General features: G+C 40.4%; 1 protein-coding gene across 1 annotated transcript; it reads right to left on the bottom strand.

The window, feature by feature from the left end:
* Positions 1–8,712: 8,712 nt before the first annotated feature.
* Positions 8,713–14,592, bottom strand: TMEM100 (transmembrane protein 100). Its single transcript, XM_055132381.1, has 3 exons — positions 14,530–14,592; positions 11,327–11,480; positions 8,713–9,863 (listed from the first exon to the last, which is right to left on the bottom strand). The coding sequence occupies exon 3, from the start codon at positions 9,796–9,798 to the stop codon at positions 9,394–9,396; it is 405 nt and encodes a 134-aa protein (XP_054988356.1). The 5' UTR covers positions 9,799–9,863; positions 11,327–11,480; positions 14,530–14,592; the 3' UTR covers positions 8,713–9,393.
* Positions 14,593–19,969: the final 5,377 nt, after the last annotated feature.

The following is a 19,969-nucleotide window of genomic DNA, read 5'->3' as shown; positions in this document are numbered from 1 at the left end:
AACTTAAAAAAAGAAGGGAAAAATCAATAAAGATGAATGTTGTTGTGCTTCTCTTTTCTTTATACTCAAGACTGGTATTTATTCCAAATTACCATAGTCCTTCTTTCCAGGCTCACTCAATGCTATTGAGGTAATGACATCCAAATAACAGTATCCCTGCTTTATTTTTCAAAAGATCATATCATGCCACTTTGTTTTTACAAACAGCCTGTATAAATGCTTGTTTTGTTCACTGCAAGAAATTTAAAGAAGATTTTCATTTTTACGATGAAAAGTGAAAATAATGTTTTGCAACAGTGATTCTGGAAATCACTGAGAGTAGAAGTGGCATCACCAAAATTGTTCCCTGAGAACTATATCATCTGTGGTAGATTTCTCAATGCATCTCTACTGTTCCCATGTTAGTATGATATTAGATTTTATATGTTTCCTGGTATTATTTGATAGATCTTTTAACTCTCAAAAAATTTAGATACATCAATGGCTATTGTTAATTTTGCTTTTCACCAATTTGTCTTATGTAAGTTTTTATCAGAACACTCTACTCTTCGGATAGTGGTATACATTAATGTTTGCTTTTAATACATGGTTTGGAAATGGTCTCTTCTGGCCATTATTGGTTTTTCAGAAGGTTTATATCTCAATAGCCTTAGTCAGACTTGCCTTAATTTAATTACAAAGCAGTTTTTAAAATGCTTGAGCTTCTAGTAATGGCATCAACTTAACACATTGTACATTCTCAGCAAATCTTGGAAAGTAAGTGAAATTTTGAAGTGAATGAATAGGAAGTATCCCACTTTCAGAATGGAGTTGGCAATAATTAGCAATTCCTTAATGCTAATGCATACCAGTACTATTTAAAGGTCTTTATTTTTTTCTGTAATGTTTTCCCAAGTACTGCTTAATTTTATTAATTCTGTATCTTTTCAAAGATATAAGGTTAACTTTTCCTCCTTAACATAATTCAAACAACATAGAGGTGCTTAAACAAAAAATGTTCTTCTCTTGAAGTTATGTATCAATGATTCTCTCTTAGTGATTCAACATACTTTAAAGAATGTTTGGTTTATACCAACTAAAATAGGCTTTCAACTTATTTATGTAGATGTTATTAAATGAAAATAGGGGCTGGAGCGATAGCACAGTGGTAGGGTGTTTGCCTTGCATGTGGCTGACCCGGGTTTGATTCTCTGCTCTCAGAGAGCCCGGCAAGCTACTGAGAGTATCTCGTCTGCACGGCAGAGCCTGGCAAGCTCCCCGTGGCATATTCAACATGCCCAAAACAGTATAAACAAGTCTCACAATGGAGACGTTACTGATGCCCGCTCAAGCAAATCGATGAGCAACGGGATGACAGTGACAGATTATTTAAAATTAATTATCAGAGACACCCTTACAAATTAATATTAACATATACTATTTATCCTGTTAATTTTATTGGATGCATACATATATATAATATGGAGGTATCTTTTTTCAAAGGTTTTGTGTTTGTGAATGCTTACATTTACTGTCACTGTCACTGTCATCTTCTTAACCTTTTGTGTTTTCAAACATAATGTTGGAGGAGCTCATCAGTTACACAAAAAATATATGCTGGGATCCTGATCATCACTGTATCACTGACATCCCATTGCTCATCGATTTGTTCGAGCGGGCACCAGTAACGTCTCCCATTGTGAGACTTATTTGTTACTGTTTTTGGCATATCCAATATGCCACAGGTAGCTTGCCAGGCTCTGCCATGCGGGCTCGATACTCTCAGTAGCTTGCTAGGCTGTCCAAGAGGGGTGGAGGAATCGAACACGGGTCGGCCACGTGAAAGGCGAATGCCCTACCACTGTACTATCGCTCCAGTCCAATGCTGACATTACTGAAATAAATCTCTAGTATATCTATTACATTTATAACCTTTAGATTACTTCTCGGAAGTGGAATAATGCGCATGCACATTTTAAGTTTTAATAGAATATGACTATAGTTTCTACATTGAGAAATAAAATGATACCATATTGTGATTTTTAATTTGCTTTCCTTAGGGCATTCTGTTTGTTTTTAACTATAGCAGAATCTCTAGGATCGGCTCCTGTGACTCTTGATTTTTACAAAGGTGTTAGGTGAGTCTGTTTAGTCCGTGCTTAGCTATGCACGAGGGAGACAACAATACAAACAAACAAAATAAAGCAAAAATAAATTCTTTGAGAGCTTGTTTTGGAGGTTCTAGCAGGGGAGCGCAGCTACTCGTATACCGTTGACCACGGTCCGTCTCTATTCAGGGAAGGCTGTCCTCTTCGACCAGCACGCAGCTTTGGGAGGGAGGCACATAGAGTGGTGAGGGAGGAAGGGGACACCTGCCTAGCCAGCCAGATCAGCCAAATCAACCCTGGCGATCAATGGGGTGACAGATGTCGCAGCCAGATCGCCCTCACATCCCAAAACTAAATTCTTAAATGCCACAAGTACATGGCATAACCATGGTGCTATTTTCTACATTATTTTGGCTACTTATTTTATTTGTCTATGCTAGTCTCAATTCACCATTTTAGGGTGCTTTTTTAAGACAAGTTTGTGTCTGATTAGAAATAATAATAAAGCATAACTGTAGACTGACCGATTGTAAGACTTATTAAACCATCGTTACTTGTATGGTAGACACAGAAACCCACAGGAAACCCAGGACCCCACAAAGCCTAAGTAGTGAAATGGACTGGGAAAACAAGGACCCACATGTAGATGTAAGTTATATTTCCATCATGCATGAACTGGTCACAGGAAACCTTTCAACCTTTCTAAGCCTCATCTAAAATGAAAGTGATGGGCAGGAGAGGTTGTACTGGAGTTAAAGCACTTGCCTTGCGCCCTGCAAAATCTGGTTCCATAACTGGTACTCCTTCTGGTCCCCTAAGCTCTATCAGGAGAGACCCTGAGCACAGAGTCAGGAAATAAGCCCTGAGCGCTGTTGGGTGTGGCCCCCTTCCCTGACTCTCACTCCCAAATGATGGTCATATCTCAGAGATACTGTAAGGTGTTAGCAAGGCAATGCAAGTGGAAATAATGTCCATATGAAGGCATTCAGGTGAACGCCAGTGAGACTTGACATCGTCATGATCATTTCTGAGGTGGGTGGATTTGGATTTGGATATGTTGATCATAAACAAGTTCAGACTAGAAAGCAAACATTGATATGCACATAGATTTGGAAAGGATAATATTTCTTCCAGATTTGACCAAATGCAAGTTTCTGTGTTAACTCATTTTCTCTCAATGTTTGTATCTTAATCATGAGGTTAACTACTGTGGATATTTTGTTTGGTTTTTAGTAATGACTTATTTGAACTTATTTTCTTAGAGATGGCAGGCTTTATGTCACACAACCTCATAGAAAGTGTAAAACAGCTATGTTTTAAAGTTAATTTCAAACTAGTACTACCTAATGCATAGAGTAACAGCCCTTGACATAATGCATTTTATACCTACCAACTCAGTACCCTTACGGCAATCCTGAGATCTACCCATTTTGTTGGTGAAGAAACTGAGGTATAGAGATTGACTTGAAGAGATACATAGTAGGTGATAAGGGCAATTTTCAAGTCCAGATAGTATTTCTCTAGAGTGTATGCCTTTAACCATAGTGCCACATTCTCTCTAGAGAAGACAGTTATTGATACAACAAAGAGGAGGAGGATTTTGGTAATAATCAAATCTTTTATTCATGATCTCCATATCACTCATAGATTGAGATGAAGTATATCTGTTCATGTAGAACCTGAACACTGGATTGAGCCCTAAGGACACTGAAGTTATATCAAGCCTCTCTTTGCTTGGGTAGAATTTTGCTACTGCTAAGCCCCTAAGTTCTTTCATTTTTGCCTCAGCGTGATTTAGTGAGGTGGAAAGCGTGAAACCCAGTACTCCATAACCTACTTTTATGAGCAATGTTCTGCAAGCATTCCAATTGTTCCTTCTCACTACTTATGCTTGACTAAATTCTCTCTGTGTACTGGTCTTATCATGTCATCACCTTCAGGAAGCCTTCTTTGAGTATCCTGAAAATATATTACATTTTCCTGCTATGCATGTCTGTCACACCCAGCCTTCAGTTTGGGGTTTGAGGCAATCTGATTTTCTGAATTCTGAGTTTCAGCCAGGAAACTCAAAAAGGCTCAAAATAAAAGCACCAACTGTGGTGGCAGAATATGTTATTGGTGTCCTGAATGGATATTCACTAATAGAAGAGAGTATCTTTGTATTGGTAAAAATGTCACAAAGAGGTGGAGGGCTTGTAAGATAACCTGACTTCAGGTGGCAAACAATTTAATTGTCATTTATATTTATAGTCCTGGCTTCTCAAAACTGTTTTTAACATAAGACAATGCTTACGCTCTTATCTTATGCTCTGTGTCACTCAGCTTCTGTTTGGAACACTTATCTAGGAATCAGATATTAAAATGCAAACCAACTAGAGAGCATGACATGAAGCAAGAAAGAAAATCATTGTTGAAGGACATCTGAGAGGTTGTCCAATATAAGAACTACATTTAAAAATTAGAAACAAGAAACTATAAAAATATATGTCAACAGTAGGCATATTAAATAAATGATGGTATATTAGTGCAACAGAATTCTACACAACAATGAGAATGAACCTTGTACAATACATATTAAGATGGATGCACCTCACAAATGTAACATTGCACATGGATTCATTTACATCATGTTTAAAAACAGGCAAAATTACTCTACTAGAGGTAAGGAGATTGGATACTCACTGGACTTGAATTCAAGAGCAGCTGTTGGGGACTAAAATACTCTCCATCTGCGGTTGGTTTGTGGATTCCATTGAGTTGCACACTTTTCTCTAAAAACAACACTAAGGAAATACAAGTTACAATAACATTTGTAAAAGGTGCTCCATCAAGGTTATTTTCCATCGAGAGAGTCTTTGTATGTCATGTCAAGGTAAAACAAAAATAACTGATTAAAATCATTTTACCCAAATAAGAGGTAGTTTGATGATAATAATGTTGGAGATATTATTATCAATAAGTAGAGAAAATAAGTAGAGAAAAACTGAGGTCAGCACTTGATCTTATAAATAGAATATTTTAATTCATAACCTACAAAATTAAAATAATTTCTTTTTTATAAAAAAGAAATATTAATTTATTTATTTGGTTATGGGGCCACCCCTGGTCTTACTCTTGGTTCTGAGCTCAGGGATCACTCCTGGCAAGTTCGGGAACCATGTGGAGTTCCAGGGATCCTACCTGGGTAGATCTCAACCAAGGTAAATGTCCCACCCACTGTAGTATCACTCCAACCCCTCAAAATTATTTCTTAAGAACTAATTCTATTTTATTTTATTGGAAGGTAGGCCACACGCAATAGTGTGAGGAAGTTATTGGGTCTCAAACTGGGGTTTGCACAGGTAAGAGAAGCGCCTTAACCTCTTTAACATCTCTCTGGCCTCCAAGGTGACTGTATTTTATAAGGAAATATAAAGTATAGAACCATGACAAATTCTTGGTGTTGGGTTACAAAACTTAAGATTACCAAGCATTGTGTGAAGAGGTGATTTGGAAGAATGAAGAGGTAAACGATAGGTAAGAGGGTAGCAGGGGTGGAGACTCTTGGGCACTTCCGTGGTGGCGTGGCGCAGGAACTTTTTACATCAATAGCAAATGTTAACACTATTGCAACCATGTGATATAGCACTGTAAATAGCACTGTCGTCCCGTTGCTCATTGATTTGCTTGAGCAGGCACCAGTAACGTCTCCATTGTGAGACTTGTTACTGTTTCTGGCATATCAAATACACCACAGGTAGCTTGCCAGGCTCTGCCATGCGGGCGGGATACTTTCGGTAGTTTGCCAGGCTCTCCAAGAGGGATGGAGGAATCGAACCCGGGTCGGCCACATGCAAGGCAAATGCCCTACCTGCTGTGCTATTGCTCCAGTCCATGTGACACAACGAATAAAAAAATTTTAAATAAAATTAAAATGAAGCATAACTTTTCAAGATTGCCTAACTACTATAGCAAGTGAACTGGACTTTAAAACTGTATCTTCCAATTTCAAAACCAGGATACTTCTAGAATTCTTCCAGAAAATCAGAATTCTCCCACCTTTTCTTTTTCTCTCCTTACTTCCTTTCCTTTAGAGCACTCTCTTCCCCACTCACTCCCTTAGTGGTACAAAAAGGAAGGTTTGGGAATTTATGATCTTGCTCTCGTGAACTTATTCCCCAGCCTCAACCAGATGCCTCAGACAGATTTCTCTAGGCAAGAGTCCTTAAATTAACCAAGACAGTAAAAAAAAAAGAACAGCATTCTTGAGTGGGTGCAATTTCACCTGGCCAAACACCTGGGACATAGGATGAGGTTCAAGATAATTCCTGTCCACACGGTGATGTATGGGGGATAGGGACAATCCCTCTCGCTGATGGAGTGAATCACTAAATGGTCCAGGATGGTATCAGACTATCTTTTTCTAACTACATAAATGCTTGTATCATACTTCTGTTACCCTTTTAAACCTGCTTATTGCTCTGCAATAAAATCATTTTATAAAGGCAAACTTTATCTCATAAAGTATGTATTTTATAAGATCATTGTGAGGCCATTGTTCAAGACTGGCTTTATTTTCCTCATGACATTGGAATTTATTGTGTAGGGCTATCTCTGAGCCTCATTGCTTTGCAGACTGTTTTTTTTTTTTTTTTTTAACATAACAGAAAGCTCCTTGGGGGAACCCAGAGAGAGTCACTGCAAAGTGGCTAATGAAGTCAGATAAGGGTAGTCTCAGTGGAGAACATACTCTCCAAAGCCTCTCATCTAGGAGAACTACTGCTCTCCACATCCATCCCTTTGAAGTTATTAAGATGCAAGTAATTCCAAAACGTCTTTTGGGACTCAGGTAGCAGCATGAGGCCCCCTGGTGGCCTTAAATAATGAGTTTACTTTTCAAGCATTTTGAAGGGTGGGTGTGGCAGAAGTACAATGGAATTAAATACTTACCAAGACCTGGTATTTGTAGTAGAGGCAGGTATAATATAAAAGTTGTCACTAGAGAATAAATAAGGCTTCTTGAAGGAATAGTCACTTTCAGGTAAAAGAAATACTTCTGGAAGGAGGGTGTGTGTGTGTGTGTGTGTGTGTGTGTGTGTGTGTGTGTGTGTGTGTGTGTGTGTGTGTGTGTGTGTGTACAGATAGATATATCAGTTCTAATGAAAAGATGGGCTGGAGCAATAGCCTAGCAGCTAGGGCTTGCATGCGGCCGATCTGGGTTCTATTTCTCTGCTCCTCTTAGAGAGCCCGGCAAGCTACCGAGAGTATCTCACCCGCACAGCAGAGCCTGGCAAGCTACCCATGGTGTATTCGATATGCCAACAGCAGTAACAACAAGTCTCACAATAGACATGTTACTGGTGCCCGCTCGAGCAAATCAATGAGCAATGGGATGACAGTGACAGTGAATGAAAAGATACATATTTGCATATATTTATACATACACACATATATGGGGGGTGGTAGGAGGAAGGATGCATTAGGGAAAAGATAAAATAAAGAGTTGAACAAATATCATGAAAGTACAAAGACCAAAACCTGAATGAGGAATAATCTGATCTGACTAACTCATGGTTTTTTTAGACTGCAGTGAGAGTAAAAGGATCTGGTTCTGATCGTGGAGATCCTTGAATGCTTGCCTGAGAAATTTCTTCAATACGTGGGGAGCTTTGAGTACCTTTAAATGGCAAAGAAGCACATCACAGCACTAATGCACTCCCCTTGCAAAACAGTACCATACCTTTCTTGCCTGGGATTTGGTTTAGCAGACCACTGCTCACACATAAGACCATCTGAACAATCCCCCTTAAACAAACCTTCCTTAGAGTCAAGACACTGTTAGTGCCAGAGGCAGAGAACTCTTGCTTTATTTCATTTAATTTCTTAATAGAATGCCTTTCATAGAAGGTACTAAGCTGGAATTGCTTTGTGCTATTTTTCCAAGGTTTAAAAAAGATTTCATGGCTGAGAGGTAGTTCAGGTATGAAGGTGCTTTCCTTGCACGTGGTCGATCCTACTTCTATCCCAGACACCAAATATGATCTCTCAAACACTACCAAGAGTGATCTTTGAGTACTGATCCTGCCATAAGCTCTCCGCACAGCTGGGTACGACCCCAAAATAACAAGGCTTCAAACCTATCTTTCTGATCTAGTTTAATCTACTTTACACCACCACTTTACACCAGGGCTACTTCTGGCTCACGTTATAGTGTAGAAACTTAGCTATATATGGAAGAGCTCAATGTTCACAGATTCAACAGGTAACCTTATTTGCAATGTATTAGAACCAAATTCAGTAGCCTGAGAATTTACATAACACCTGCCATTTTGTTGGCACTACAAAGTATGTGCTAAACACTTAATTAGTAGTTCACAAATACTAAGACATGATAAAGTTTCTGACCCATGAAATTGATTTCCTCATTGCAAAGGCATATAAACTTGTTAGTCTTGTGAACAATAGTTAATATAATTCCTCAGAAGTCAAAGATTTGATTAAAAATACAAATTTTTTAGTTAGGAAGAAACAACATACTCACTTGGGAGAAATAAAAGTGAGATGTTGCAAAGAAGGCAAGAAGACAAGCAATTTATAATTGCTATAAAAATAACTAAAGCAGAAACAACCACTTAAGAAGTTTCAGCAGCAATGAGTATTTTTTATTTTGAATTAAATGTACATTAAACATATATAAAAATCATGAAAAGTGCTACACTGGACTATTTTAATATTAATTTAACCCCCATGACATCAAGTAGTTATAACTTTTGTCTGTATTTTCTTTTCTGACCCCACATTTTTACTTCATCATTACAATCATTTAAAACTGTCCAATGTTAACATGTAAAAAAAATTAGTTTGTTCTTTAAGAAAAAGTACCACCAGTTATGAGTTACTGATTGTGAAAAATAAAATAAGCACAAGAGAATCAACTCCATGAAAGAAATTATTCCAGAATTTCTTAGTTGTAGGCAAAGTCTAAGTCAGCTTAGACACATGGCAGAGCATTTTTTATAATACAGATCCATCCTTTCTCTGCTACTTTCCAAGGTGAAATAAATCTGCTACATCTCCCATGGTCCTTAAAAGAAAAATCTAATTTCCAGTCTTTGAATAGCCCTTAAAGTTAAGTTTGTCATGAAAGAATTAAAAGGTTATTCTTCATCTCTGCCCTCCCACCTTCCACCCATCCCCATTCCTCTGGCTTGTTCCAAGGCTGAGGCCTCTGTCCCCCAAACTAATTCTGGGTGTGTAGGATGGGGGTTGTCTGGGGAAGTGAGAGCAGGTTTTCAGGCCGTACAACCCCACTTGGTCTCTATCAGTCTTAAGCAAACAAACTTCTCTGATTGGCCACAAGAGCTGTCTGACTCTCTCGTCTCTTGGCTTTCTTGCTCCTTTGTCTCACTTTCCAGCACAAAGCACTAGAGGCTAACAAAAAAAGTCCCAAGGAGAGAAGAACCAGGCCAAGGATGGAGATGATGGAGCCATGGGAATTGAAGCTGTAAGCCACAGCGGTGACCACTGTCCCGGCGATGAGGACTACCACGGCAAAGGGAATAAGGCACCGGTAGCAGGAGAGCTCAGCACCCCCGGTAGCGGCCGTCAGCTGAATCTCACTGACCAGGGGCACTGTGTTGATCACAACCTCCTTCTTGGTGCTCTTCTCCATTGTCCCCTGCTTTGGAGACTTTGGGGTTCCCAGGATCTCTTTTATGGGTTCTTCGGTCATTTTAACAGCAGTGTTTTCTAGCTGAGTTCACAGTCTAGATCTGTGGGGTCTCTCTGAGGTGGAAACTGTGGAGAAGAAGAAGATGTCAGCTAAATGCATCCCAGTGATCCCCAGGAGTGAAAGAAGCCAAAGGCTGGGAAATATCACTCACTGGTTTCTTTGCTAGGAGATAAAGATGCGTGTGAAAATCAACTTAATTTTACCCTACTGTCTTCATTCTCTTTGCATGAGGGGAAAAAATACAATAAAGCAGAAAACCATTTAGAAAGGGAAGATATAAAAAGCAGGAAGCACTTTACAGTGTTTAATGTACCCTGGCTGTCTACAAAAGTTTTACAAGTTTTTCTGTTCTGTATATTGCCTCTCTTTCCTCTAAATACACAGAAACGTCTCCATTCTCTTCTCCATTCGAGAAGAGAACACACCAGACCCAATACTTTAGACAGTTTGCTCGACACTTACAGCAGTTGAAATGGGGCCAATATTTTTAGGCATAACGTGCGTTCTTGCCCAGATGGTCACCCATTCACTGTCCATCAAATTAATGTCACGGCCAGCAGCCAGTGTACAAATGATGTTCTCCTGCATCAACTGACAGTCAACAAATCTTTCTTGTGTAACTGCTAAACACAGTGTAATGTATGTCCTGGGACTATCATTCAGCAAAAATCTCATGACAGCAGGCTAAGATTTGTGATCTCAAGTGTGGCAATAGCCTCTGATGCATTGGCAAAGGGAGAAAAAATAGAAAAAAAATATTCTGTAATTTTATGGATATAATTTTGTGCAAAAGCACACATTCTTTCAAAAATAAGAATTACATTAAAGGTTAGCTAGCTGTCAATTCACAACTTTCCTGTGAAAAATCCAAGGAATGTTACTCCTGTCTACCACAACACATTTGAAAAACAAGCAGGATGGAATTTCAGTCAAGTTTTACAACTTCATTTCCTTCCAAGCCCTTGTGTACAAAACTGACTGTGATACACACTTCTAAATATTTTGAAAATCTCAAGGCAAAACCTGAGACTCTTAATCCAAAGCCTCTGGTTGAAAGGTTGTCTGTGAGCAATCAGTGAATAATACTCTGCCGCTCAGGCATGTCAAGTCAGTCTCTTTTGTCCTCGAGAAGCCTTCTGCTTCTGAAGAATGGAGCAGCCACCATTCCCCAAAAAAAGAGTTGAAAGGAAGCTACGAGGGGCATTTTCAACAAGGTTGTGACTTGGAACAGACTAAGCATGCACAGAAAACAAATTCGAGCTCAAATTCATTCTAGAAGCTCTTCCTTCCCCTAGGAGGTCCAATATCACGCCCTGAGCTAGGAAGCTAAGTATTAGAGCAACCTATTTGCATACAATCATTATCACCCAAAGAATCCCTGCTGTCCAAGGAAAGCCTACAGGCTGGCTAAGGTGCTAAAAGTATATCTGCGATTCTATCTGAAAGCAGGCAAAGAAAAATCACCCCCCAAGCTAAGAGGTGAGGAACCTGAAAGTGAAGATCCGGCCCCCAAACTCCATCCACGTACCTCGGAGAGAGGAAAGCCATTATCACGGAAACCACTGGACAGGGAGGGGAGGAAACAGCAGAGCTTGAGAGCTTGAGCTTCTTCGACCAACTTCTGGGGGGGAAAAGCCTCTGCCGGCAAGTCCGTCAATAAAATGACAGGGCAGGGATCTCCTCTGGGAAAAAGAAAACAAATAGGAAAAGTGCCTTTCTCTCTCTCTCGATGGGTAGCTTTCAGCCCTGGAGCTCTGGCTTCTTTCACTCTACCTCGGTTCCTAAGTGACGCTTGTCCTTCCCTCGCTCTCTTTTTATTTCCTCCCCCTCCGGATTGCCCCTCCCTGTCATTTTTTCCCCCCTTCGTTCTTTTCCTTGCCAGCAGATTCTGAGTTTTGGCTTCCCCCGACTCTGCTCAGTGACATGATAAGTCAGAATCCTTCTGGAGTCCCCAGAGACGGGAGACAGCTTTTACTTTTATTTCTCATGGAGCAGTCACTGTCGGCTTTGCATTACTCATTTTTTCCCCCAGCTAATCTCCAGATCATTCTTCCCACCCATCAGGCATTTTCATAAGAAAATCCCTAAGTGTGTGCTGCAGACCCAGGGGAAGGGACAGAAAGGGACAGAACAGCTGTGAAGTCATTGGGCATCTGAATTTAGCCTTTAAGCCAGCAAAAAGCCACGTTCCTAGTTTTTCCTGCAGCAGTCTTTGCTTACATGTGTATGCTTCTCCTTTAAGGCGTCTGACTCCCCTTGTTTGATGCTAATTCATTTAAGAACAGGGCTCGGATGGCAGACTTGTTTGTGATTAAGGAAGGAAACCAGTCACCTGGATTGAAACATTATTGCTCACTGCTAATGATAACTTCAGAAAGGCGAGTGTGGTCATTCACAGAACAGCCATTAGGGGCATGACACATTCCATGTGAACTCACTAATATGAATTCTCACTACTTTACAAATGAGTTTGCAAGTTAAGGCTCAGAGAGGTGAAGTCACATGACAAGCTCACACAGGAAGAAGAGAGGTCCTTGGTTTGAACCCCTGCCTTGAATGGTAACTTCCATCACACTGGGGCCTGTAAACGGCAGATTCTGATTCTGATTTAGCTCCTGGTTGGTGCCAAATTAATTGATTTTTCCCATGGCCTGCTTTATAGGGCAAGGTACCTTAAACATTCAGACATGCGGGGGCCTAGGAGCACAATAAAGCACAAGTCACTTTTTTCCCTTTGTCCTCAAAGACACATGAATGGTTTATGTTTTCTTACAGGCAAGCTATTTGAAATGTTAACGACCCAGATTGTCTTTATGAGAGAAAAAAATAATAGATAAGCCTGGGAGACTTGCGCCTCTACTTCTACAGCTAAGCGTGAGTCACCTCCTATGTTTTAATCTCTCCAAGTTTTCATCACTTTATTGCATTAATACAGAGAATCTTGGAAGAGATTTGCTTTCCAATTTTCCTCTCAGTGCTGTTGGATTCTCTCAGAGCTGGCAGGGCCAAAATGCACCCGCATCTCTCCTGTGTTCAGAGAGAACCTGTTCCTTCCAGGCAACTTTCAGTAGTAACGGTACCTTGATGGTTTTGTCCTCCAGGGAGAGGGGGCAGAGGTCTCTTTCCTCTAAAACAGAATAAGGAAGGCTTCTTCATTTTAAAAATAAAAAAGGGGAGGGAAGCTGAAAATTCTCAAGGTCTGCTGAGTCTGGTGTGTGGGGGGCATCCAACTTCTCAGCACAGTGAGTATCTGAATGGCCCTGGCTGCTACCACGCTCTAAAATGTGGACAGTACAGAAATGGAGCCAGGAAGGGCAGCTTATAATACAGGAGACAAAATGCTTGCTTCACATGCCTCTGATCCCTGTTTGATCCTTGGGAACCACATATGGCCCTTAGCACTGCCAGGAATGACCTCTGAGTGTAGAGCCAGGAGTAAGCCCTGAGCACCACCGGGGGTGCTACCCCTCCAAGAAAAAGAAATGAGCCATCATTCAGGAAGAGCACTCTCACTAGGTGTTGATGGAAAAGGGTGCTTGGAGCCAGGACTTCTCAGCTCTCGCCAACATTGCACTGCCCTGGGAAGATGGTGACCTGGGGGCCATTGGTATGTGAAGGGGAAATTCACGAGAAGCTTCTTAAAAGAGGAGCCCTAGGTATGTCCCCAGAGCCCTGTAGCACCACCCAGGGATTCCGGGTCATCCCTGACACAGCAAGTCTTTAGCAAGCGTTGTATCCTCCAGCCCTAACTTTGAATATCCTACACAATTAATTCACGACAGGCCCTGAGCCCCTGGAAACCCATTTATAAAAGTTCTTGACAAACAAACAAACAAAAAACCCAAAAAACAAGCATCCTCTTACCTTCAAAATGTTGCCTCTCTCTTTCCCTGTGATAGTCACTTTCCCTCCAAAATGATCTATTGACCCAAAAGAAGCACTGAATATCAGCTTGGCTTACTGAGGAGTATGTTCTCCCATTATCATCCTTCAAAGTATATATGAATGGAACTTACTACAGAGAGAAGCCAGAGGCATCGTTTTGTCATGGCGAGCCATGAATCTTTCATGGACAGTAAGTGTATCTGTGTGCTGGAAATGTAGGCAGATCTGTCCTTAGTTCTTCTAATACTAATGTTGTCTGCCTGTTCAGACTTCAGAGCTTACATTATCCTGATTCCTGCGACTGTGTGCAACTGCCTAGATTCACAGATGTGCTTCTCTAGAATGTGTGGACAATGGATGATTTATGTTAATAAAGCAAAGAAGCGGAAAACTTTGGGATAAAGCAGAGATTGTGTCCAAAGAAAAGATACCTATCCATGCTCAGGGTCACGGTCACGTGTAGCTGACTTTTACCTCTACAAGTTGAAATTCACGGAGCTTCCCAATGATTAGTGCCCAATGTCTTTAAATTATTTTTTCCCCTTCATCCATTCAGAGTCTGTAAAAGAGTAAACAGCCCTGGGAACATCTACTCCCCCCCGCCCAGATGCAAAATCTCATCTATAATACAACTAGCCTTCTTTCTGCAAGCTTGCTTTCAAGAGGGAGACGAAAGCGTTCTGATTCTAGTGAAAACACATGGTTGCAAGAGATTCCTTTAAATTTGGAGAACTTTCTGAAAGTTTTTATGCACGAGTTAAATCTGTATCCCATCCTCCACCCCACCCTTCGGTATTACAACATTTCTCTCCCAAATCTTTCAAAGAGCAAAGCAAAGATCCTTACCTTTCCAAGCCAGAATCGGACTGAGACAGCTGCCAGCACCGGCCAACAGCAACCCAGAGAGGGGATGCAAATCAGTGCACTAGGGACCGTAAACAAAGTACTCAACGAGGCTAAAATTCAACTAAGGGACCGGAGAAAAAACTGGTATGAGGAAATCCCTTAAATATGGCTAGTCTGTATTATCTTCCCTCTATGAGAATGTAATTCATACTTTTAAAAAGGAAATCAAGTTGGAAAAGAACATTCTTTGTTTTGCACTTCTTATCGCCTTATTCAGGATTTTGTTTTCAAAGTTTTCCCTTTCCAAAGCCCCTTTCTGACACTATCCCCCTGTTAATACTGGGAACCTCCAGAGAATTCCTAATCCCGGTTCTGTACCTTTAGGTGGGTGTGGGGTACGGGGAGGCCCTCAGGAGGTAGGGAGGGAGCGCAAACTTTCTCACTGCACATGCCAGTGAGGAGTGCAGCAAGAGACCTACTTGTGAAAACAGCATTTTGGTGCCTGTGGGAACCCAGGTCCAGCAGTGAGAGGAGTGGTCTCTCCCTGGCTCTTCATCAGTGTGTGGCAAGGCGCCACGGAAATGAAGCCTGACTGGAAAAATCTCTCCTTTGCGGAGCTACAAAAAAAACCTTCCGCCAAAGGCAGCACAAACAGCAGAGCAAGAAACACTTGCTGTTCCAGAGAGACTATCCCCCTCTTTTGACAAACTCCTTTAAAAAACAATACTAGAAGCAAAGTTATATAGGTGAGGGCAATGGTGAAGCAGAGGAAGGTTGTGAGGGTGGTACTCATCAGGACAAAGAGGAGATTTTACCCACTTCTTTTCAATAGAAGTCAAGAAATAGGTTCTTGGCTGGCAAGGGGGTTATTTTGATTTTGCCACTGAGTATACACTGCCAAAGATCTGGAAACCGCTCTTTCAGGAATATACAAGCTGTACATGTGGTGAAGAGCACCCCCATATGTATTTGATTACTTGCCCCGTATTTGCTTTCAGCTTGTTTTTGCCTGGTATAGTGATGTTGGCTAATTTCCAGCAGCCCCGAGGATGCCAGTTCCTCCCAGCCCCTCTATCCAGTCCCACATGCTTTTGATCTGGGTCATCACCCAACCCCGTTGGATGCAGTGAGACTCAGGAAGCTGGCCAGATTTTCTCATTTCCAATACTTCTTTTAAGGGTGTGTCTGAATTTATGTTCTGAAGCCCTCCTGGTCCTTTGGAAAAGTGACCCAAGTGTGTGTATTCATATTGGATAACAGGTCATGCTATCATTGCTTTTTTTTTTCCCCTCAAGGATTAGTACTTTAAATGCAGAGATCTCATAGTACCAAGAGGAACAATGGATATGCCTTAAGTGTAAGTGTATACTTTACTATTTGTTTTACTGTATCACTGTCATCCATTGCTCATCGATTGGCTGGATCGGGCACCAGTAATGTCTCCATTGTGAGACTACTTGTTGTTACTATTTTTGGCATATCGAATATGCCACGGCTAGCTTGCCAGGCTCTGCCATGCGTGCGGGATACTCTCAATAGCTTGCCAGGCTCTCCGAGATGGATGGAGGAATCGAATCCGGGGCGGCCACTTGCAAGGCAAATGCCCTATTCGCTGTATTATCGCTCCAGACCAACTATTAGATTATTACTATTTCCTCTGTTTCCAGATTCCATCCCAGAAACTTTTAGCATCCGCAGGCATATAAGAAAGAAAAGACACGAATGTTTTAGATGCATATTCTGGTCACCCTTCCATTACCCATTTAGTTCTGAAAAACTGTGAAAGATCACATAAACATTAAAAAATGATTTGCTTAATTCAAATGACACAATGGGTCCTTAGGAAGGAACTTCAATAAGAATGAAACATCATTCTGGCTTCAGAAAACTGATTTTCTTGTTTTAAAATACAAAAATGTGTTGAGATGAAAACAGTCTTGATCCATCTCCATGTATCTTGTGTAACCTGTTTTTATTTTTAATGTACATTATTTTTGAGACCTGAAATGAGGCAGTTCAAAGATAAAGATTACAGCAAATTAGGCTGACATTTTCCCAAGACAATTGCATAGAACTCAGATTAACCTTCCCTTACTCAAGTGGGCTTTTGGTTATATATTCAGTCATGTAGGCTATTGCCTCTTCTTCTGGAAGAACCGAGTATATTCTCACTATGTTGTCATTCCTGAGAGTGTGGGGCTTGGCTATAAGTTTCTGCAGAAGTTATCTTTCCTAGCTTCTGATGAAACACATCACTTGCCCTGTTCATAAGGCAATGTTCACAATGTGCAACCCCAGTCAACTTCTCACTAGCACATTACTTCTAGGCTTTAATGTCAGTCTGGCACGGGGGATTTAGAAATCACCCTGCAACAGGCAATACATCCTTAGAAGCAAATCATCCAAGACATTCTGTACAGGTTGAAATTTCTTTGTTCCTTGTTCATAGAGCAGAATAAGTCCTCACACCTTCTATGCAAACTGCTGCTTATGTCCAACTGATCATGAAGTGACTGGTGTGCAGTGAGGCACACCTGAACTGATCTTGCTCAAATGTTGAAGAACACAGTCAAAAGCAGAGATTTTAAAGCTCTCTGCTGGGGTCAAGCCTACTTCCATAGCAAGTGATTTTCATTTTCATTATTTATTTGTTTTTAGAAATAAAGAGGGGTACATAAGAAATCTCTATTGATAGGTTTAGCTTTAGATCTTTCCTTTCATTCTTGGTCTGCCCTTTAGGCTTACTTTGAAAATGAAAGGAACACACTAACACTTGACAACTAGTGTGCACATCTACAATCCAGACCCTATTTCAGCTACTAGACTATTTTGTTTACTTGTGAAGCAATTGAAACGCCTCAGGGAAAAGTATTTCTCTGGGATCCACTATTAGGGAAAGAGGCAAAGCCCGGGCTCAAATCCAGGTGCCTCTTCTCATCATGTTGTTTCATGAGGACTTTGGTGCTTATCATGACTTATTAAGTGATTTTTGTATTTCTAACTTTAACCTAAGTCTCATTTGCTTGGGTTCAGGATGACGTAGTCTTGCTTGGTTTCATTTCAGAAAAACATTCTGGTAAAGAATAGCTATTCTGGTTTGTTTAAGCCATAGATATTATGTAGTAGACATTTAGATGTGGGAGTAGATCTGTTGTATTAAAATTTGGGTAGGCATGAGATGCAGGCCTAAGAGTAAGGACGTTTGTGGAAGGTTATTGCATTTGGGCCATTTCTTTGCTTCCAGGAACATTTTTGGTCCACTGATAATGACTATACTCCTTTTAGAGTACCAGGAACTTGTCTGATACCCTAGCTGACTAGATATAAGCCAGTGACCAAAACAGGGTCTCTTACTGAAAACATGGGGGGGGGTCTTACTGCTCCCTCCACCAAAGCTCTGGGGTGGGGTAATATTTTTATTACAGAAAATAACAGGTTTCCTGGAAAGACTAAAGAAGATTAAATTGGTAGAATTTAAGAGGAGGGAAAGCTCACAGTATGCAGGCATTTGACATAGCAGGACAGGAGAGGACTTGATTCTAGGTGGAAGGCACAGATAATATACCTACATAATTTACAAAGTTCATAATTTACAAAGACTCAGTTTTAGAAACTAGGCAGAGAGCAGTCAAAGTAAGGCTAAAATGGAGTATAGTGAGATTATTGCCTCCATTCTGGACTGCTGAGTTTGAATTTTATTTTGAGAGCAATGTGGGTTTTTGAGCAAGGCAAGTGCAGATTGAGCTCTGAGCGGCTTCTCAAGGAGCCAGGCTTTAGAACACTGGTTCCCAAAGTGGGTGACACCGCCCTCTGGGGGGCACTAAAAGGATTGAGTGTGAGTTGGCGGGAAGGGTGGGTAGTGATCTTGGGGGCAATTGAGGTACATTCTGTTTTATCTCTTGGACAGTAGATTTCTAGAGGGGAGTTGTGAGTAAAATTAAAAAAAAATTCTTGTTAAGAGGGTGGTGGGCCAAATAATTTGTGGATCTCTGCAGTAGAGTATTGGAAGGGACTGTGGTAAGTCCAATCAGGTGTGACTGAGTGCATGACTAGATCTTCCCCATGAGAAAATCTTTGTCTTGGTCCAGGTGACAGTCACTCTAAGCCTGATATGGAAATATACACCTTGGAAGGAAGTCATTACAATGGGCAGAATCAGCAAAAATTTAATAATGAATTTCATGTAGTTAGGGAGAGGAGGCCTGCAAGCTGAAGTAATTAGTAGCTTGATGATATCAGCAGAAACAGAAAGCCATGGCAAGGAGCAGTCATGGGCTCAAGAAGGCATGCTCTGTGTATCTCACAGTGGTTCAGTAAAAATCAATGTATCACAGTCACTGTATCTCTGTCATCCCATTGCTCTTTGATTTGCTTGAGCGGGCACCAGTAACGTCTCTATTGTGAGACTTGTTGCTGTTTTGGGCATATCAAATATGACACGGGTAGCTTGCCAGGCTCTGCTGTGCGGGTGGGATACTCTCAGTAGCTTGTCAGGCTCTCCGAAAGGGGCGGAGGAATCAAAACCCATGTGCAAGGCGAACGCCCTACCCGCTGTGCTATTGCTCCAGCTCTAAAATAACTGATTAAAAATAGATGAATAAATAAATATTTTTTCATTAAAAAAATAAATTCTCTTAATTTTAAAAGCATGGAAAACCCACTTCTCTAGTAGAAAGGTAAATGCTAAAGAAAGCAATACTATTACCTGGCTACTATTTGTAAAGAAGCATCAATTTTATATCTTATTTCAATGTAAAATCATTCTTTCATTGTTCACTTATTTGGAAAAGACTTTACAAGCATGCAAAATTCTGATACTATCCTCTAAGAACTTATAGGGGATATTTGTGAAGAAACTTCAAAATTACATCATATTTTAATGTAAAGTCATTCTTTCATTGATGAGTTATTTGGCAAAGACTTTACAAGCATGGAAAATGCTGATATTATCCTCTCAGAATTTATAGAAGATGCTCCAATTAACATGATAATGGTAAAGCCCAATATGGAGTTCATGTCCATTAAGAGTGACTTCAAATATGACATTTATAAGGAAATCTACTATGAATTTTGAGAGTTCCAAAATTCATAACTCTAAGTTGCCAGATATAGGCTCACAAATTAATTTATCACTGTAATGATAGATGAATGTATAATTTACTTCAGCCCCATACATGTGCATATAGTTCTTGATACATATACATGGTTTGAGATTGCTTTCTTTGTTGCATAGAATAAGAAAATAAATATACTAAGAATCCCAAAGTTGAACTTCACTTGCACTGATTTTATGCAAAGGAAGTATCTATTCACATCAATTTTTAATTCTTTGATCACAGGAACATAACTATGTGGTTCTTTTTGTAAAGTACCAAGCATGAACAAAATACACCATAGATATTTTTTGGGAATAAAATGGTTTCTTCTTCATTGGTCACAC

Source organism: Sorex araneus, chromosome 3 (genome assembly GCF_027595985.1).
Source record: "Sorex araneus isolate mSorAra2 chromosome 3, mSorAra2.pri, whole genome shotgun sequence".
Classification (NCBI taxonomy): domain Eukaryota; kingdom Metazoa; phylum Chordata; class Mammalia; order Eulipotyphla; family Soricidae; genus Sorex; species Sorex araneus.
This window is presented reverse-complemented; position numbering and strand designations above follow the sequence as displayed.

Bases quoted from the DNA above. Each gene is read 5' to 3' on its own strand.
- TMEM100 (XM_055132381.1), bottom strand. From the start codon at position 9,798: ATGACCGAAGAACCCATAAAAGAGATCCTGGGAACCCCAAAGTCTCCA.